This window comes from Lepidochelys olivacea (assembly GCF_965140295.1).
Source record: "Lepidochelys olivacea isolate rLepOli2 genome assembly, chromosome: 27".
NCBI classification, from domain to species: domain Eukaryota; kingdom Metazoa; phylum Chordata; order Testudines; family Cheloniidae; genus Lepidochelys; species Lepidochelys olivacea.
The window spans coordinates 4,800,616-4,819,996 of NC_140437.1; the positions used below are offsets into that span (position 1 = coordinate 4,800,616).

Here is a 19,381-nt window from a genome sequence, read left to right on the forward strand (position 1 = left end):
ATGCTGGCTCGGCTGGTGACCTGAGGCATGTCATGTCTCCCCTCCTTGCTTTTGGATGTTTGGGGCAAGAATGCTCTGTGGAGATGTGGTGCCCAGCACCCCCTAAGCCCCTAGAGCAGCTGAGGAGGATGAACTGCTCCCAACATGCCAGCAGCTCCCCTCCAGCATGAAGGCCTCAGCTTCCAGTGGTAACTGCAGGACTCGTGTCCCCCAGGTAATGCTCAGCAGAGGCCAAGGAATGCTCTCAGCTCTGAGTGAGTGATGCTCTCCCTGAGCTACCCCAGACCTTTGCCTTAATCTCCATGCTCTGGAGTGTATCTTATCTTCTCCCTGCTGCTGTTTCACTCCCTGGAGAGACAAGGTGGGTGAGGCAGGATCATCTCTGCTGGACCAGCTGCGGGGGGTGACGAGATGTGTGAGTGTACACAGAGCTCTTGGCTGTAAGCTCAACTGCATCTCCCCCCCCTTCCCCCCCCAACCAGTTGGTCCACTGACTAGATGCTATTGCCTCTCTCTGCCCCCCCACCCCCACCCCACGGGACCAACCTCATGACCCCAGCCCTGCCTGCACCAAGGGAAGGCAGCGACATTTCACATGCTGGCTGAGGAGGCCTCACGGGAGCAGCCGGGAACTGTAGCCGTAGTGGGTTTATTACCAGATTAAACCAGGCCTCACAGCCAGGATATAAAAATAATGTATACAAAGGAGCAGTTCCTGTTTCTTAAAGGCATCATATAAGTTACACATTCATTTCCCCACCCCCCACCCCGCCTGCATTGTGATGAGCGTCTGGGAGTGAGACCAAGCAGCTGGCATTTTGCCTCTTAATTACAGCAGGAAGCAATCACAGCTCTGGCTTGCAAACATGGCTAGTCCTGCTCGAAAAGCCTGGCCTAGCAAGAGGATCCATGGCAGCTGCACGCCCTGAGTAGGGCCGAGAGAAGGGGGGCGAGCACCGTGGAACTCAGGGCTCGATCTCAGTGGGCTCCTCTACTCCAGCAAGCAGGGGGGGGCTGCATCATTCCACCAGCGCCTGGGGCTGAGGCATGAGTCCGGGGGCTAAAGGGGAGGGGATGGGGAGCCGCAGCCCACAGCCCTCGCTGCAGCTGGGAGCGTAGACACACGCTGTGCCTGTGGTTGCTGCAGCTGGCCAGAGCCACATCCCTGCTCTGCAGCCAGGAGGGCACAGCTGCATTACTGCAGCCCCCTGGCAATGGGGGCACCCGTGCAGCCTGGTGTGTGCTTAGGGCTTCGACAGACATCCCGGCCAGCCTTGCAGCCCAGAGCCAGCTGTTCTGATTGTCACTCATCTGCCTGTGAAAGGCTTAGCTGTACAATTAGAGGCTCCAGCCCTGCCCAGGGCTTAGGGGGCACTAGGTCTGAGCTGTGGCCCCAGCCCAGCCCCGGGGCGGGGGAGGGGGGGTGCAGATGGCATGGGGAAAGGGTGACACCTTGTGGTGACATGAGGAATAGTGCTGCTTTACCCCTGTTGATTGTCATTGTTTGGAGCCTCCCTGGGGATGAGAGAGGGGCTGCTCCCATCCTGAGCCCAGGGAGGAACAGCGGCATCCCCTCCCTCCCCCACGCAGTGCAGCATAACAAGAAAGCCAAGGAAGACATTTAAAAGCCACCCTAAAATACTGTTCCCACGTTAGGTGACCAGAGAAGGGTGTGACTACTCGGGACACTTTTTCCAGGGGCCAGGAGGGAGTATAGGTGCCTATGTAAGACAAAGCCCCTCAGCTCAGGATGGCTGGTCACCCTATTCCCACCTGCCAGCCAAGAGGGTTGGTGCAACAGCCCCTCTCAGCCTAGCACTGCTCTGTAGGTCCCCCTTGCAGCCAGGCCGGGGCCAGGGAGGCGAGAGCCTGGGCGCTCTGTTCTCACTACAACAGAGATCAGGGCAAGGCAGTGCCAAGGCCGAGCGGGAGGCTGGGGTCAGGGTCAGCCCTAAAGCAGCACGAGAAGGCCAGTCAGGGCAGGGGAGGGGCAATCACAGTACAAGATGCAGCCCATGGACTGCAATCCCAAGCCAGACAGCATCTGCCAGACATTGGCAGGCAGGAAGGCAGGGCTAGAACAGACTGCGGGCAGACCTCACTCTTGGTGCACTGGGGGGCCCCCCATCAGTGGCTGTGGTCCAGCCCAGCATGTGGTGTTGCGTGAGGGAGAAGAGGGATAGGAATCGCTACTGGGGCCCTAACCCCCCTCTGGTCTCTCATGTGGAGCTCAAGCAGCTGCCACACACGTAACATTCCCCCTCCCCCGCGAGCCAATGACTTGGCCACTGGCTTTGCTGCCCAGGCAGCAGGGACATGGCCAGCGTGGGAGAGCCCTGTGCCAGACGTGCAGGGCTGGTTTGGGGGGAAGGGTGTGCATGGCACCAGCTGGCACTCGGAGCAGTTAAGCGGCTTGAAGCTGCGAGCAGGGATTCTCCCATCGGTGAGAGTCCTTGGTTCAGGCCTTGGTCCATGGTGGCCCAGTCCCTGTGGGTCACATCCACCTCCTCTCCCCGGGCGGGGCAGGGCGGTGCTGCAGGCTGGCCTCCTCCAGTCAGGGCATCACTGTAGGCGGGCGGTCACAGCGAGATGTCAGGGGTCACCTGGAGGGTCTGGCCCATGGGTCGTTTCTTGCCGCTGCACCGGCCGGTGTCGCCGCGTCTGTACGGCTGGTTCCGCAGACCTGTGCCCAGAGAAAACGGAGCCTGGTTGGAGCCTGACCAGCAAGGGGGAAACCAAGCAGCCCTTTGCACCTGCCCTGAGGTGATGAGAGCAACTCCCCTCACTGGTGCCCTTCACCCCCCGCAGATGCCACGTGCCACCCTGTGCTGGCTGCGGGGTGGGGTGGGAGGGGCCTTTCCCATCCAACCAGCGCTGAAGGGAAGTGGAACGCCAGGAGCCAGGGACACGGCTTCATGTTGCAACGCTCGCCAGACAGGCCAGCAGGAGAGGGCCAGCACCTCGCCGGGCCTCCCCGTTCTGTGCTGGCACCAAGGGAGGCCCGCCGCCTCCTGCACCAATTGCTGAGCCACCTGCCGTTTGTCTAGGCCTCTGCCACCCCCATATGGACCGGGCCCAACCCCCCTGAGCGTGAGCGCAAACAAAATCACGGCCCAAAGCAGACGCACGTGAGCCCCCGGCCTACCGCCTCCCTGGCTGTCGTGCTGCGCAGGGGACGGAGGCAGCCGAAAAGCGGCCTCCCGCCGGACACGCACCCAGCTCAGAGGGAAGAGGTGGAATTCCCGGCAGGTGCCTGCACAGGAATCTGCTCCCCCAGCCCAGCTCCTCCAACGCAGTCAGTAGCCCAGGCCTGGGCACCCCTCCAGAACCCGGCTCCCCAGGCAGGGGTTACCTAGAGCTACAGGGGACTCTCCTCATTGAAGCTGGCCTCGCAAAAGAGCCGGGACGAGCGCTTGCCTGTCCGGGCTGTGAAAGGAACCGTCTTCAGAGCTGAGCAGAGCGATCCGCCGAGAGGCAGCAGAAGGGGGGGAGAGAGAGAGAGCAGGAGAGAGCCGCAGAAGGAGGTGAGGCCAAGGATGTATGAGAGACAGACCGAGGTGCACGGGGAGAGCTCAGCCCTGCACAGCGGCCAGGAGTGCTGCTTGGAGCTGCAACGACGCTCTAGAGGAATGTGGAGCCCCTGCGGGGTGGATGCCTTGAGCCTGCCCCCTCTCAGCTGCTGGGGAGGTCAGTTCAGCCCGAGGCCAGGGGATGGCTCGACTGTTGGCACAGCCCAGGGAGATTTGGAGGGCTAGAGATCCAGGGGCATTACGGAAAGGCAGCAGGGAGCCCCCAGGCTGAGCTGCAGCTGCCAGGCAGAGATGCTCTGTCCCGGCCCTGGCAGCTCTTTGCACACACTAATGCCCTACCAGCTCACAGCACCAACCCACTGCACGGCTGGGGACACCAAACCCCGGAGAGATGCAGCTCGCCCCAAGCACGACAGTGCCAGAGCTGAGAACAGACCCCGGAAGCTCCCTGCTCCACCTATTGAACACACTCCTCTGGGCTACGCAGCCCACTGGCCCACCCCTCCCCGAGCCCCAGGGGACGGGAGAGCTGCCAGCCAGGCCAGGGGATGGCAGGCGATGGTGCCTTGGGAAGCAAGGCCAGAGCACAGCCCTGTGATTGGCAGCAATGGTGTGTACCACATGGCAAGGCATGGGAAAGGGAGCAAGGGTTAGTGGTCATGTGACATGCAGAGCCCAAAGAAAACTCATCACAGAGCAATGGGCTCTTTCTGGTGCCACCTGGCCAGGACCCCGCTCTGCACCAGCTGCCCTGGCTTTGGCCCCCTGGCTAACGTATGGTGCGTTAGTTCCCATGGGCGTCAGTCTGAGCGTTCAGGAAGACCCTGCTGGTCTCTGGGTCTGTGCCCCCTTACCTGAAATGATGTCCTCAATGGCACCATCTCCTCCCTCGTAAATGAGGGGCTCCTTCACCATCTGCTTCTTCTTCAGCTCAGCAATCATGTCCATCTGCTGGCGCTTGGCCTTGTGGACAGGAGACTGTGGTAGCAACCGTGGAAAGGAGAGAAGTTAGTGCCCTCAGCCATCTGGCCCCTCACACACAGTGTCTCCTTCTTCGGTAGGAGGAGACCCCAAAGTGCTTTACAAACCAGATACAAGAAACACTTCACCCACCACAGAACTGCAGCCACCTCTGGGGTAGAGCAGGGCAGCTGTGTACCAGCAAACAGCAATGCTACACTCTGGGTTATGAGGAAGTGAAGAAGACTCCAACGGCCAGGGGAGGTTTGAGGGAGGCAGAATGTCGGAGCTGGCAAGAATCTGGCTCCGACACGCCACCTCTTGGGAAAGGCTCCTGAATGAGCACATGGGACAGGCGCTTGGTGTCTCGGCTGTGGGACGAAGCGGGGCCCAGCTCTGGGGGCTACAGCTTGGCTCATACCTTTGGCTCCGGCTTTCTGGGGGAATTGGACTCCACTTCTTTGGCAGCTGCTTCCTCTTTCCTCCATAGCTCGATGTCCTGCTCCACTTTCTTGGGAGGAGAACGGTGCGGGCTCTGGTTACACAGGTTGGGGCTCTACACCCACTGCCCGGGAAGCAGACCCACCCTGCCCCCTGGCTGCGAGGGATCGCAGCAGATGAGCTTGCAAAGCCTGGCTGGAATTGGCCCTGCAGGCAGGGCCCAAGGCCAGTCTTTGGGCAGACCCTGCTCGAGCCCCGCAGGGTTACACGGCACATGGCCTCTGAGTGCCACGGAGCTCTGTGCCCATCCCTCATGGATCCCAGATCCAGTCTGCCCAGCCAATACGCCCGGGGCCAGGGGGCCCCACAGGGTCCTTGCTGGCGTAGGTCAGTCCCAGCCAAGGCAGATTCTGAGGGCTGCTGCCATTCTCTTGCCATGGCACGACCAGAGCGTCACCCCACAGGCCGCAGGGCAGCGTGGCCTCTCCCCCCAGCTCCTGGGGCCCCTTTACCTTATAGGCCTTGACGAAGCGCACGAATATAGGGAAGAACATGGTGGGGGGGCTGGTCTTGGGGTTCTCCCCGAAGTACTCCACAGCTGACTCATAGGCCTCCTGCCGGCAGGGGGGACCCATTAGCGCAGCCACCCCCAGGTAGATTCCCTGCCGGGGTCCTGGAGACCCCGCTCCCAGGCTGGCGTCAGCTGGCTGGGGCCGAGGAGCCTTGCTCTGCCTGGGGGCGCCCCGCTGCGGTGGATGGCATTACGCAGGGCCGGCAGCACGTTCGCTCCCCCCACGGCTCCCCTTCCCAACAGCGCTGCCATTGGAAGCCTGCTCCAGAGGCAGAGCCCCCCAGCAACCCCACCTGGGCCCTCCCCCTGCACCACCAGCAGGCACCGGCCTTCCAACCAGGTCCCCTTCCAGGCCAAGAGCACCCCCAGCTCAGCCCCCGCACCAGAGCATCAGCCCGCTGCGCACCCCCCTAGGCCGTCTCAGTCCAGCCTCCTCGCCAGAGCATCAGCCCCAACCCTGGCCTGGGGTGACCCACCCCCTTAGGCAGTCTCAGCTCAGCCCCCCCAGTCTGGGGTGACCCACCTACCTGGGCAGTCTTGGCACAGCCCCCACTCCAGAGCATCAGCCCCACCCTGGTCTGGGGTGACCCGCCCCCCTAGGCTGTCTCGGCTCAGCCCCCCGAGTCTGGGGCGACCCACCTACCTGGGCAGTTTTGCTGTCAGTCTGCAGCTTCTCCATCACCTCTGTGTTGGCCTTGAGGAAGTCCTTGAGCACCTGGCTGTCGTCCTGCCGCATGAACTCCTTGCGGGTCAGCTCCATGCCCCGCTGCAGGGCCCTCATGTCCTGCAACACGCTGTCCAGGGACACTGGGCGGGCAGAGGAGAACGCAGCGTCAGTGGGGAGTGGCAGGGCTGCAGAGCCGGGCCGTCCTGTGCTCCTGGCCTGGCTCCTCTGACAGGCTTCACACAGCCCTGCCGGGACTGCGCCCTCCAGCTCCACGCCCCAGGGCTCGGGCCTGGCCCTGCCTGCGGGCACCCTGAGCTCCAGCCATGCTCGCTGTGACGATGTGACGCAGCAGGGAGGGGGGAGTGTTGACCTGGGAATGTGCCCTGGGGGTGGGAGACCTGAGAGCCTGTCACCTGAGCGGGGCGGGGGGGGGGGATGGGGTAGGGGGAGGAGGTAACACCTCTGCCCAGGAATGTGAAGACAGGCTGCAGAGGGGAACCTGCTGGGGGGGGGGGTTAGTTTTCAGTTTGGGGCTGGGTGGAGGAACACAGGGAACCCCAGGGCTGGGGTCTAAGCTCCCTGCTCCCCCAGAAGGACTTGACTGAGGGGTCCTGCTTGTACCCACAAGCTCTGTTTTGGACTGTGTTCCTGTTGTCCAATAAACCTTCTGTTTTACTGGCTGGCTGAGAGTCTCAGTGCACAGCTACAGACTACGGACCGAATGGCTCGGCAGCAGTTCTGCGGAAAAGGACCTAGGGGTGACAGTGGACGAGAAGCTGGATATGAGTCAGCAGTGTGCCCTTGTTGCCAAGAAGGCCAATGGCATTTTGGGATGTATAAGTAGGGGCATAGCGAGCAGATCGAGGGACGTGATCGTCCCCCTGTATTCGACACTGGTGAGGCCTCATCTGGAGTACTGTGTCCAGTTTTGGGCCTCACACTACAAGAAGGATGTGGATAAATTGGAGAGAGTCCAGCGAAGGGCAACAAAAATGATTAGGGGTCTGGAACACATGACTTATGAGGAGAGGCTGAGGGAGCTGGGATTGTTTAGCCTGCAGAAGAGAAGAATGAGGGGGGATTTGATAGCTGCTTTCAACTACCTGAGAGGTGGTTCCAGAGAGGATGGTTCTAGACTATTCTCATTGGTAGAAGAGGACAGGACAAGGAGTAATGGTCTCAAGTTGCAGTGGGGGAGGTTTAGGTTGGATATTAGGAAAAACTTTTTCACTAGGAGGGTGGTGAAACACTGGAATGCGTTACCTAGGGAGGTGGTAGAATCTCCTTCCTTAGAGGTTTTTAAGGTCAGGCTTGACAAAGCCCTGGCTGGGATGATTTAATTGGAGATTGGTCCTGCTTTGAGCAGGGAGTTGGACTAGATGACCTCCTGAGATCCCTTCCAACCCTGATATTCTATGATTCTATGAATCCCAGGAAGAGGGGTGCAGGGCCTGAACTCCCCCACACTCCGTGACATTCGCTACCTGAGCCCGCCTTGTCCAGGAAGTGCAGCTCGGTGTGGAAGCCCGTCAGCTCCGGGTACTTCTCCATGATCACCCGCACAATGTAGTGCAGCAGAGTCTGCTTCCGGTCCGTTGACTTCATCTCCAGCAGCTGGGGGACGGCAGAGTCAGGTTGGGGCCATGCCCAGGTGTCCACCCCCAGAACCTGCACCCAGCCGCCAGCCTCCGCCCCCTGCCCCATACCCAGCCGCCAACTTCCGCCCCCTGCTGCCCCCATGTGCCCATACCCAGCCTCTGCCCCCTGCCCCATACCCAGCCACCGCCCCACCAGCACCCATACCCAGCGGTCACCATCGTCCCCCCTGCTATTCCCCCCCAGTGCCCATACCCAGCCACCACTGCCCTCCCCCTGCCACTCCCCCCAGCACACCTAACCAGCTGCCACTGTCTGCCCCCGCCACCCCCCAACACCCATACCTAGCCACCGCTATCCCCCCAGCACCCCTATCCAGCCACCACTGTCCTCCCCCTGCCATTCCCCCCCAGCACCCTCCTCCCCCTGCCATCTCCCTCCCCTCCCTGTCCCCAGCCACTTCTTCTCAGGGTAGATGCAGCTCTATATTCCACATAGGCGCGCGCACCAGCCAGAGCGTTTTCCTGGCAGCACCCAGAGGAGGTGGCGCTCACGCCGTGTGGCCACAGCCCCTCGCTTCCTTGCCACCCCGACCCTCCTTCGGTTCTTTCGTCCCCCTGTGGCTGGAGTCAGAGCTCTGGGTGGCTCTGAACCTCACAACTCCTCCTCCTCTGACGTGGCTGGTCCGGGAGCCCATCGCTAGCTAGTGCCTTTCATGCTAGCGTCAGCGTCAGTCGGTTGGCTGGGTTAAGTGTTCCCCGGCGATGCCCTCGCCAGGGTTCAAACACCGTCCGTTGGGGTGGGGGGGAAGACCCCCATCAACGCCCTCACAGGGTGCTTGCTCCGCTTAGGCGAGGCCCCCGTCCGAGAGCAGCCTTCGATTTGTAACGCGTTCACAAAACACACTCGGGTGGCTGGAGACCTCTGCCTAAAGCAGCACCGTGTCCAGAAGGCCACGAGGCCTGTTTCAGCACCGAGGCCTAGGGTCAGAGGGCACCCTCGGCCTCAGCGAGTGGTACCAGCCCATACTTTGGGACCAGGGCCTCTCCGGACTTGTAAGACAAATCGAGACCACTCCAGGTCTCGTGGACACTCATCTTCCTCCTCCAAGAAGAGCACGGCTACTGCTGGCATTCAGGATGGAGCAGGTGCTTCCAGTCACTGCCCGGTACCACACAGGGGCGAGCGAGACCCCATACCATTGACTTCGGTTCTGGCCCCGGCGCGTCTATTGAATCCGGTACCGATGTGGGTGACGGTTTCCATGCCAGCAGTGGATCAGGCGGCAGCGGATCTCCCCTGCCTTTCCCTCCTGAGCTCTTCCTTAGTCCAGGGTTTCGCTGGGGCTATGGAAGCCACAGCCTCGCTGTCCGGATGGCCTGCTGAAGCTCTGGGTCTGTCAGCACCGCACCCCGATGTGCCTTTGCCGCAGACTGTGCAAGTGAGGCTGGTGCTGGGCTTGGCACAAGGACCTCCTCGGCACCACTGGACGTCACGCCGGCAACGTTACCATGGCGGCACTCCCCAGCCTCGCCGACTTCAGTCACAATGGCCCGAGCTCTGCACTCCTGCAAGGATTCTAGGGGTTCCTTGGGGGTGCGCACCGGCGGTGCAAAGGCGCCACTACGGGTCACTACCCACAATGCCCCTTTGGGCAATCTTTCCCCCCTGAAACAGCAGGACTACCCCAGACAGGGGCACAGGTCCCAGAGGCAGCAGCATCGGGTTCTGGGGTCGGCCAGGCGAGATGCCCTCCCCCAGCCTCCTTCGCCCAGCACAGGGGTCCAGTCTTGACTTTCATTCCCTGTCCCCTCCGTTCAGGGACAGGCTTGATTACCACCCACAGCTGGGTCCTAAGCACAGTCAGATCGGGCTATGCTCTCCAGTGCCTCTCCCCTACTCCTCTCCACCCTGGCTCCCTGTCCCGCGGGCTGCAGGCACCCCACCGGATGAGTGACAGCTGCTTCCTCAGCAGGTCCTCTCTCTACTAGCTTTGGGAGTGGTGGAGAAGGTTCCTCCAGAGCACTGGGGCCAAGGTTTCTATTCCTGGCACTTTCTGGTTCCCAATGCTCCGGACCTTCGGGACACTCATTTCCATGTGATGATTCTCCCGAGCCACAGAAGATTTCTCCGATTTGTCGTGGCAAATGGCCATTTGCAGTGTACAGTCTTTCCTTTCGGTCTGTGTTCTGCCCCTCCCCGGGTTTTTACCAAACTCCTGGTCTCAGGAAGAAGGGAATCTGTGTCTTCCCGCCCCTGGAATAACGGTTACTAAGGGGCAGGCCCAGAGAAGTTCTCTCTCATGTGCACATTACGCTGTGCTGACTTGACCGTCTGGGTCTCACCCCAACGCCTGGAAGTCAACATTGGGCCCCACTCAGAAAATGGAGTTCACTGCAGTCCTAATAGACTCTATGATTTAAGGGTGTTTTTGTCAACTGATGGTTTTCAGACGATTCTCTGCCTTTGTCTCGCTCTGCACTTCAACCTTCCACAACAGTTCGGAGGTGCCGAAGGCTCTTGGGCCACATGCCCGCATGCCCACAGGTGAGTCCATTTGCCGGGCTGCATGTTCGCCCTCTTAGAATCATAGAATATCAGGGTTGGAAGGGACCCCAGAAGGTCATCTAGTCCAACCCCCTGCTCTTCAAATATGGCTCAGGACCATTGACCGTCCAACCCTTCCCGCCCCTGGACAGGTTGGTCTGCCTCCCTCGCTGATCCTGGGGGATGCTCCAGGGGAACGTCAGGGTATTCCCTTCATCCGGCCCTTACCAATCTGGACTGTGGTCACCATCACCTTCCTGATGGACTGGGGACCACATCTGGTGTTTAGGGTCTGTGGTCGGAGCAGGAAGCGTCACTGTATATCTATGTGCCATCTACAATGCCTGTCACGCTTCTCTAGAGCGCATCGGGGCTCAGTGGCTTGCATGATCGCTGACAAGAGCGCCGCGATGTGTTATGTGAACAGGGAAAGGGGTGCCACGCAGTGGCAGTTCTACGCTGGGTTCTGCTTGCCCAGAGTCCAGAACCGTCTCGTGACCAGCTCAGCAGGAACTTTTCCCTGAGTCACGAGTGGTCCTGGGAGTCCAGTGTCCTGCGCGTCACTGTCACAGCTTGGGGCACCCCAATGATCGCCCTGCTTACCACATGGGACAACCATCCGTTCTTCTCCCTTCCACCTCAGCTGGCAAGCGGCTCTCCTGTATGCTTCTCCTGCGCTCCCGACCATCCCACAGGCCATCCCTTGTTCGGGCCTTACAGTTAGTTCATTGAAGGTGCATCCGGTGGCAATCTCAGTGTTTCATCTGCCAGTTCATGGAAGATTGGTGTTTTCCAGTATCGTGGTAGCAAGACTCTTAAAAGAAATCCTTCCTCTCACTGGTGCTGGAACCGGTTCCCTTGTGGGACCGTCACCTGGTCTTGGCAGCGCTGATACAACCCCCGTTTGAGGCTCTGGCAACTTCCCCCTTTTCTCTCGTGTCAAAAACCTGCGTTCCTGGTTGTGATGACATCTGCGTGGAGTCTGGGAGCTGCAGGCTTTGAAAGCAGAGCCTCCTTACTTGTAATTCTCTAGAGTGATGTTGAGGCCACCCCAAAATTTGCGTCTAAGGTGGTCTCTCAATTTCATCTGAACTAGGCGGTGTATTTACTGTGTTCTTTCCTAAGCCACATTCTTTCGTGGAGGAGCAGCGTCTCCACACATTAGATGTCAGACAACGTCTTGCCTTCTACCTGGACAGGGCTAAAACCTTTCCATGCTTTGCCTTCTCTCTGTGTCATAGGCAGACCGTGCGAAGGGACAGGCAGGCTCCATACAGTGGATAACTTCCTGCGTCAAAGCGGTGTAAGAAACAGCTTTGGCTAGGGGCGCTGGGACAATGTGCAAAGTGGGGGGCGCTGAGAGCCACTGATCCAAACTGCAAACCCTGCATGTGATGGAAACCACCTCAAGCCCAGGGGCATGGCAGCCCCCCCAGTTCCAGCACCTCTGGCTTCGGCTACACCCCCTCGAGGTCATTGTCCCCCTACACCCCTCGAGGGGTGCGAGCTCATTAGACAAAAGCACGTCAAAGCTTCCCTCTGTGGTTTACAGCCCATTAGGCCATTACCGTGGCACCCAGAGCAGATGCAGGCCTTGGTAAGGTGGCCCTGTAATCCCTGTGCAGGCAGATGCCGAGCTCGCCTCCCAGGTCCTGCTTGTGAATCACCACGTGGAATACATGGCTGCATCTCGGAGAAGAAGAAACAGTCACTCCCTGTATCTGTGGGTCGTCCAGGTGGGATGCAAACGTCTCTTCTACGACCCCCACTCTGGCCCCTCTGCACTGGAGCCGTATCTCAGGGGTGTTCGGTGCGAAGGAACAGAAAGGGATCGGGGTGCCCCATACAGCCAGGGATGGGGTTGGCCACGAGGTGGAAGCGCTGCCCCTATGGGTGCTGCTAGGGAAAACTCCCAGCCCTGGTGCACTGGGCGTTCACGTGCCAAAGTGAAATATATGGCTGATCGCATCTGGAAGAACCACAGTTACAGGGAGTAACCGTTTCCTGCCCTGCCACTGCCCCGTCCCGTGCCACCCCCACAGGGCCCACCCCCTGCCAACTCCCACCCTCATCCACACCCAGCCGCCACCGCCTGCCCCCTGCCAACCCCCCAGGGCCCACACCCAGCCACCGCCCGCCCCCTGCCAACCCCCCAGAGCCCACACCCAGCCACCACCACCCACCCCCTGCCAACCCCCCAGGGCCCACACCCAGCCACCGCCCGCCCCCTGCCAACCCCCCAGAGCACACACCCAGCCACCGCCCGCCCCCTGCCAACCCCCCAGAGCCCACACCCAGCCACCACCACCCACCCCCTGCCAACCTCCACCTGCATCCACATGCAGCCACCACTGTCCACCCTGCCAACCCCCCAGATCCCACATCCAGCCAATACCACACACCCCCTGCCACTCCCCAACACCCACACCCAGTCACCACCGCCCACCCCCTGCCAACCTCCCAGGGCCCACACCCAGCTGCCACTGCCCACCCCCTGCAAACCTCCTGCTCCCTTCAGTTCCCAGCTGTCACTGTCCACCTCCTGCTAGTGCCCCCGGTGCCCACACCCAGCCATCATCACCCCTCCCTGGCATGATCAGAGGAGACAGTGAGAGGACACTGTTTATGCCCTGGCAGTGAAAGCAGACTTTGCAGACCCTCTGATCTAGTGCTGGATTTCCTCACTGGGGGGCAGACCTGGCTGACAGAGTCAGGAGCCCCCAGATGCCAGCTCCCCACTCCCCCAGCATGAGACCCACAGAGTGAAACCTGCTGCTTGACCCTCCTCCCCCTTGTCCAGTCAAAGCAGGTGCTGCCTGGGGACTACTGGGGCTCCTGTCCCCAGAAATCTGTGGGCTGAGGGGGGCCCTCCTCCCCAACAACCTACCGCGTCGAGGCTCTGCAGCCGGAAGCCGTAGGCCGCTCCACGCTTGCTGCTGTTCATATAGTTCCCGAAGGCCAGGACGATCTGCAGAGAGATGGCTGCTAACGATCACCAGGCCGGGCCCTGCCAGGCGGGGCCCTGCCGGGCTGCAGAGAGATGGCTGCTAACGATCACCAGGCCGGGCCCTGCCGGGCGGGGCCCTGCCGGGCTGCAGAGAGATGGCTGCTAACGATCACCAGGCCGGGCCCTGCCGGGCGGGGCCCTGCCGGGCTGCAGAGAGATGGCTGCTAACGATCACCAGGCCGGGCCCTGCCGGGCGGGGCCCTGCCGGGCTGCAGAGAGATGGCTGCTAACGATCACCAGGCCGGGCCCTGCCGGGCGGGGCCCTGCCGGGCTGCAGAGAGATGGCTGCTAACGATCACCAGGCCGGGCCCTGCCGGGCGGGGCCCTGCCGGGCTGCAGAGAGATGGCTGCTAACGATCACCAGGCCGGGCCCTGCCGGGCGGGGCCCTGCCGGGCTGCAGAGAGATGGCTGCTAACGATCACCAGGCCGGGCCCTGCCGGGCGGGGCCCTGCCGGGCTGCAGAGAGATGGCTGCTAACGATCACCAGGCCGGGCCCTGCCGGGCGGGGCCCTGCCGGGCTGCAGAGAGATGGCTGCTAACGATCACCAGGCCGGGCCCTGCCGGGCGGGGCCCTGCCGGGCTGCAGAGAGATGGCTGCTAACGATCACCAGGCCGGGCCCTGCCGGGCGGGGCCCTGCCGGGCTGCAGAGAGATGGCTGCTAACGATCACCAGGCCGGGCCCTGCCGGGCGGGGCCCTGCCGGGCTGCAGAGAGATGGCTGCTAACGATCACCAGGCCGGGCCCTGCCGGGCGGGGCCCTGCCGGGCTGCAGAGAGATGGCTGCTAACGATCACCAGGCCGGGCCCTGCCGGGCCGGGCCCTGCCGGGCTGCAGCTCCCATGGGCAGCCAGGGCACAGGGTGCCGATCCCTGTTAGCCAGCCAGGTGGGGCATCCCCCTGGAGTGGGGAAGTGGCCTGGGCACGGGGCAGAAAGGCACTGAGGCTGGCAATCACAGATACCCAGCCTGGCAGCTCAGGACACCAGCCAACTGGCTGCAGGGCTGCTTGGGGGAGTCTTCTCCCAAATAAGACACTGCACCCAGCCCCGCCTGGACTCTCCCCCGCAGCCTAGCCCAGCCCCTCCGACCCAGCCCGGCCTAGCCCAGCCAGCCCAGCCCAGGGCACAGGGATCCCCTCAGCCCCGCTGGGGCTGCTCTGGCCTTGCTCGGCACCCGGTCGGGCCCCAGGCCCCTCACCTCCAGGATGTTGCGGAGCTTGGTGGAGGACTTGAGGGACATGGAGGCTGCGATGATGGCATTGAGTTGCTGCAGACAGAGGGAGAGGCGGGTGAGATGGGCCAGCAAGGCAAAGCCTGAGTCCAAAGTGCCTGCAGAGACTGCCTTCTGCTCAGCACCAATCACCCCTCCCCCTGTCAGCACGAGGCCCCCCCGCTGGCCCCACCCCATGCAAGAGTCTCCCCAGGCATCCCCACCAGGGAGCCCCCACAGTACCCAGAGCTGGGCTCCCACCCCAGCCGAGCCCTGCCCAAAACAAGGAACCCCACCCACCCGGAACACACCATGACACCGGTCCCAGCGCTTCCAGACAGCCAGCGACACTCAGGATGGGTTCTGGACCCGCTCATCCAAAGGCCCTGGCCCTTGGTCCTGACCTGCAGCCCCTGCCACCCCAGCCCTGGGCTGCCCCGGCTCGGCTGCCCCGGCCCTGGGCTCTCCCACCACGGCTCAGCTGAGGCACCACCGTCCTGGCGGGCTGCCCTCCTTGCTATCCCAGCCCCAGAGGCGAGCTGCCCATGCAGATGTCCCCCAGTGCACGTGGCAGTCTGATAGCTAATGAACTAGCTTGAGATGCACCAAGACTGTTCCCTGGGTCTCCTGACCTGACTGGGCAGATTAGAAGCCAGACTGCTGAAGAATAAATGCCCGTGATCCCCCAGCCCACCCCTCCCCTCCATCTCCCATCCCCCAGCCCACCCCTCCCCTCCCCACCCCTCCTCCTTCGGCCTTTCTTTGGAGGCCTGCGATGCTTCTCAGCGTCCGCAAGCCCCTGCTCGCCGATCTCATCGAGTCCCGGAGGAGGCCCAGGAGGGAGCATTCTGATGTCACTACCCCCCGGCCCCCGGCAGAGCCCCCGCCCGGGTCACTGCGGGTGCAGGCCAGGCGGCCGCCTGCTCTGGCCCATACCGGCATCAGGAGCTGGGCCGTGTCGCTGAAGTTGCCCAGGAAGGTCATGATGTTCATGCGGTCGGCGAGGCGAGGGATTTGGCTGAATTTGATCATGAAGATGTCCTCGTCCGACAGCTCCTCGAGCGGCCGTTGCTCCTTCTCGTACTTGCGGATCAGCGTCAGCTCATACTCGGTGGGCAGAAAGCGCTGCAGCAGCTCCAGGAAATCCAGGCTCAGGCTCTGCAAGTCGTATCTGGGGGAGGGAGGCAAAAAGAGGCCAGTGCAGCATCGCACACCCAGCTACAGCGTCCCTCGCTGGGAACAGAGCCTTAGCCGCTCATCTCCCCGCCCCATTCGGCCTGCAGCTCTGGATCCACTCTGCCACTCCCCCGAACAGCCACTCCCGCCAGGTGGTCCTCCCCACGCCCGGCTCGCTCTGAGCTCTCTGGGGCTGAGCTCCCCTCTGATCCTCGCCCACGCCCTGTCACTTGGCCCTTCTGTGACTCAGCCCAGCCTGCTCTCAGCCCTCTCCTCCCTGCCAGCTCTTCCCTTTTTTTTCCATTGACCAGAGTGCCTGATTCTCTCCATGCTTCAGTGTCCCCCCGCCCCCCTCACCCTTGATGTCTCTGCTCCTCTCCCATCACATGGTCTGCCTTGTCAATCTTCAACCCTGGTTCACCCTCAAAATCCCCTTCCTGCTCTCGTGCAGCAGAGCATCTCTGGAAGTTCAGACCATGCTGACTTCCATTACAAGTTAATTCTCTTCTCCAGTTCTACCATTTCCCGAGCTACGTGGCTTTACTTTTCCAGCCACACTGAATCCCGTACCCACCGCAGACACGTGTTGCCAGCCTCAGCTCTCCCACCCCCTCTTCACAGAAATGTTACTGGCTTTCACAAAGAGATAACAGACAAGATCCAGTGTGACCTCCCCCTTCCATCCTCCCTCCCCTTCTTCCTGTCGCAGACTCTCTTCTGCTCTTCCTTTGCCATCCCAGTGACGCCATCCCGTCTCCTCCCCTCCCCTCAGGGACCTTTCCCTCCCAATACAAGGATGCCTTAGTCTTTCCATACGAAACCACCCATCCTTGACTCCCCTGCCTCTCCTCCTCTCCAGGCTCCTTGAACGCAGTGTCTGCAAAGGCTGTTTGCAGTTCTCCAATCCCATTGCAGGGAATTCACCAGCACAGTTACGAGTGCTACAATTACACAGGAAGTTTCCCCTGTCGACAAGCCCTTAGACCCGCTCCAGGCATCTCTCGCTCCTTGTACACCGTCAAATCAGCTCTCACCAAAGTCTAACGGCTTCTTCCCAGCCAAACGCCAGGGCTCCACTCCATCCTCTTCCTCCTCAACCTCTCAATACCGGCGACAGCTCCCTGCTTCCGATTCCATCCTCCCTCCGCTCTCATCCCGTCCACATTCTCCCATCCCTCTCCAGCTGTCCCTGCAGCGTCCCGTTCGTTGAGCCCCCCTGTCCTCTCTGTGGGCATCCCCTGCTCCTCACCCCTGGCCCCTGCTTCTCACTAGGCCCTCACCTCCAAGCCAGGCTTCCGATGCCAGCCTTAGCCAGAGATGCCCAGACCCGCCTAGCCAGGCTCCCCTCCCCACAGCCCTACACCTCAGCTCAGCCTCCCGACATCAGCTCCTGGATGTCTGGCCAGCAACTTCAGCTCAGCTGAGCTTTGGGCCCCTCCAAGCCTCTCCCCTCCCCCGAGGTTCCACACCCCACCTCTGGCCATCACCTGGGCGTCTCCTCTCACAGGCCCTGGATCTAGACTAGAAGCGGGCAAACTACAGAACCACGGGCCACATCCGGCCCGCAGGACCCTCCTGCCTGGCCCCTGAGCTCCTGGCCTGGGAGGCTAGCCCCTGGCCCCTCCCCTGCTGTCCCCCCTCCCCTGCAGCCTGAGCTCGCCGTGCCGTGGGCACAATGCTCTGGGCTGCTGAGCAGCACAGTTGCAGAGCCGCAGCCTGACCAGTGCTCTGTGCTGCATGTAAGGGTGCAGGGAGCTGTGGGGGTTGGATAGAGGGCAGGGGAGTTCAGGGTGGTGGTCAGGGGGTGGGGGTGTGGATAGGGGTCAGGGCAGTCAGAGGGTGGGGAACAGGGGGGTTGGATGGGGGCAGGGGTCCCAGGGGGGCAGTCAGGAATGAGAAGGGGGGTTGGTTGGGGTGGCAGAAGGCAGTCGGGGGGGGCCCAGGGGTGGTCAAGGGACAGGGAGCAGGGGGTGGTGGATGGGGCAGGAGTCCTGGGGGGGCTAACAGGGAACAAGGGGGTTGGATGGGGCAGGAGTCCCGGGGGGCCATCAGGAGACAGGGAACAAGGGGGTTGGATGGGGCAGGAGTCCCGGGGGAGCTATCAGGGGAAGAGAAGCAGGGGGGTCGGATAGGAGGCGGGGGCCGGGCCACCCCTGGCTGTTTGGGGAAACACAGCCTCCCCTAACCAGCCCTCCATACGATTTTGGAAACCCAATGTGGCCCTCAAGCCAAAAAGTTTGCCCAGCCCTGCTCTAGACCCTCCAGCCAGGCTGTGTCCAAGCCCTATGCTCCTTGCTCGCTCCCCTGTCTCCTGCCTCCGGCTGCAGCCAGCCTGGGCTCGGGCCTGTGCTTTGCACAGGTGGGGCAGGGCACTCACGTCTCGATGGCCTTGCAGATGCTGTCGATGCTGAGGCCGCCCTTGCGGAGCGTGATGGCCAGGTTCTTGGCTCGGTTGGACTCGATCAGCGTCACCTTGCTAGGGGCCTTTTGAACAGCCTTCACCTTCAGGGTGCTGATGTCTAAGCTGGGGCCCTGAGCCTTCGTCTTGAACTGCTCCTCAAAGTCATTCATGTCCAGTTCCTGTGGGGAGGGGAGCGGAGAGGCAGAATGAAGCAGGACAGAGATGCAGAGAGGGAGGGGGAGCACCAGCACAATGTGGGGGGGGGTGCAGGGGAGAGAGGGGGAGCCCGTTCCTCTAGGGCTGGGCCGGCTTCATACTGGTGATGTCCATGAAACTGTCCCAGCACTAGAGCCCCTCTCCAGGGTGCTGAAGAGCCTCCTCCAGCCACTTTCCCAGCAGGCTGGCAGGCAGGAGGCTCTTCCCTCTGCTTCCCGCACGCTGCTGCCCCATCTCACCTCCCTGGGCTGGGCTGTGCCAGGGCTGGGTGCTCCCGGGCTCAGGAGCCCACGCGGAGTCTCGCGACACCAGGCTGCCAGTCCGGCCTACAGGCCCCTCGGGCAGTCTCCACGCAGAAATGCCTCGGTCAGCACAGCTCAGAGCCTGCTCCGCCCCCCAGCCTATCCGCCCGGGACAAGGCAGCCTCACCTGCAGGACCTTCTCGTCGTTGAGCTCGTTGAAGACGGTCCCGTTGATCTGGGTGGGTTTCAGAGCCACCCAGTTGAAGATGGGCATTCTGAACTTGGTTTGAATTGGCTTCTTGATCTTGACGGCTAGCAGGGAGAGGGAGGGAGAGGAGTGGGCTGGAAAGCTTGGCATGAGCGCCCACAGAACCAACCTGTGGTGCCAGGACAGCCAGGACCTCACAGCTCCTCCAGCACCCTCACAAAGCTTGCACAAGGGTTTCCACGCCTCCAACAGAGCACGGCCCAGCTGGCCAGGGGCATTGTGGGCAATCTCCTTTCCCTGGCGCACGGCTTTGCCGCTGGAGGCAAGGCGGCAGATGGACCGATGTTCTGATCCATTTGGCAGAAGGCCAGGGACCAGGCTAAGCGGCCAGGACCCGAGCTGGAATGGCCACAGGTGCGATACTGAGTTAGACGGATCGATGGTCTTATACAGGCTGGCAGGGGGGTTTCACTGCTAGGTCAGGGGGACAGATCAGCCCCAGGTCATTTTCAGCTGAAGGCTGTTTGGTGTGAAGTGATGCATGTGATCAGTCTCCACAACACATCCAAACCCATTCCCCTGGCTGACTCAGCAGGGGTGAGGGCTGTCT

At 61.8% G+C, this 19,381-nt stretch overlaps 1 protein-coding gene across 1 annotated transcript in view; it reads right to left on the reverse strand.

The window, feature by feature from the left end:
• Positions 1–633: 633 nt before the first annotated feature.
• Positions 634–19,381, reverse strand: part of FMNL1 (formin like 1) — a 73,544-nt gene continuing 54,796 nt past the window's right edge. Inside the window, exons 17-27 of the mRNA XM_084615682.1 lie at positions 18,751–18,875; positions 18,082–18,284; positions 15,465–15,699; positions 14,517–14,585; positions 13,200–13,280; positions 7,654–7,783; positions 6,146–6,309; positions 5,444–5,545; positions 4,912–5,001; positions 4,385–4,508; positions 634–2,683 (exon numbers count right to left, since the gene is read on the reverse strand). Of these exons, the coding sequence (XP_084471808.1) occupies positions 2,580–2,683; positions 4,385–4,508; positions 4,912–5,001; positions 5,444–5,545; positions 6,146–6,309; positions 7,654–7,783; positions 13,200–13,280; positions 14,517–14,585; positions 15,465–15,699; positions 18,082–18,284; positions 18,751–18,875 (1,427 nt within the window). The 3' untranslated portion in view covers positions 634–2,579. The remainder of the gene's footprint in view (positions 2,684–4,384; positions 4,509–4,911; positions 5,002–5,443; positions 5,546–6,145; positions 6,310–7,653; positions 7,784–13,199; positions 13,281–14,516; positions 14,586–15,464; positions 15,700–18,081; positions 18,285–18,750; positions 18,876–19,381) is intronic.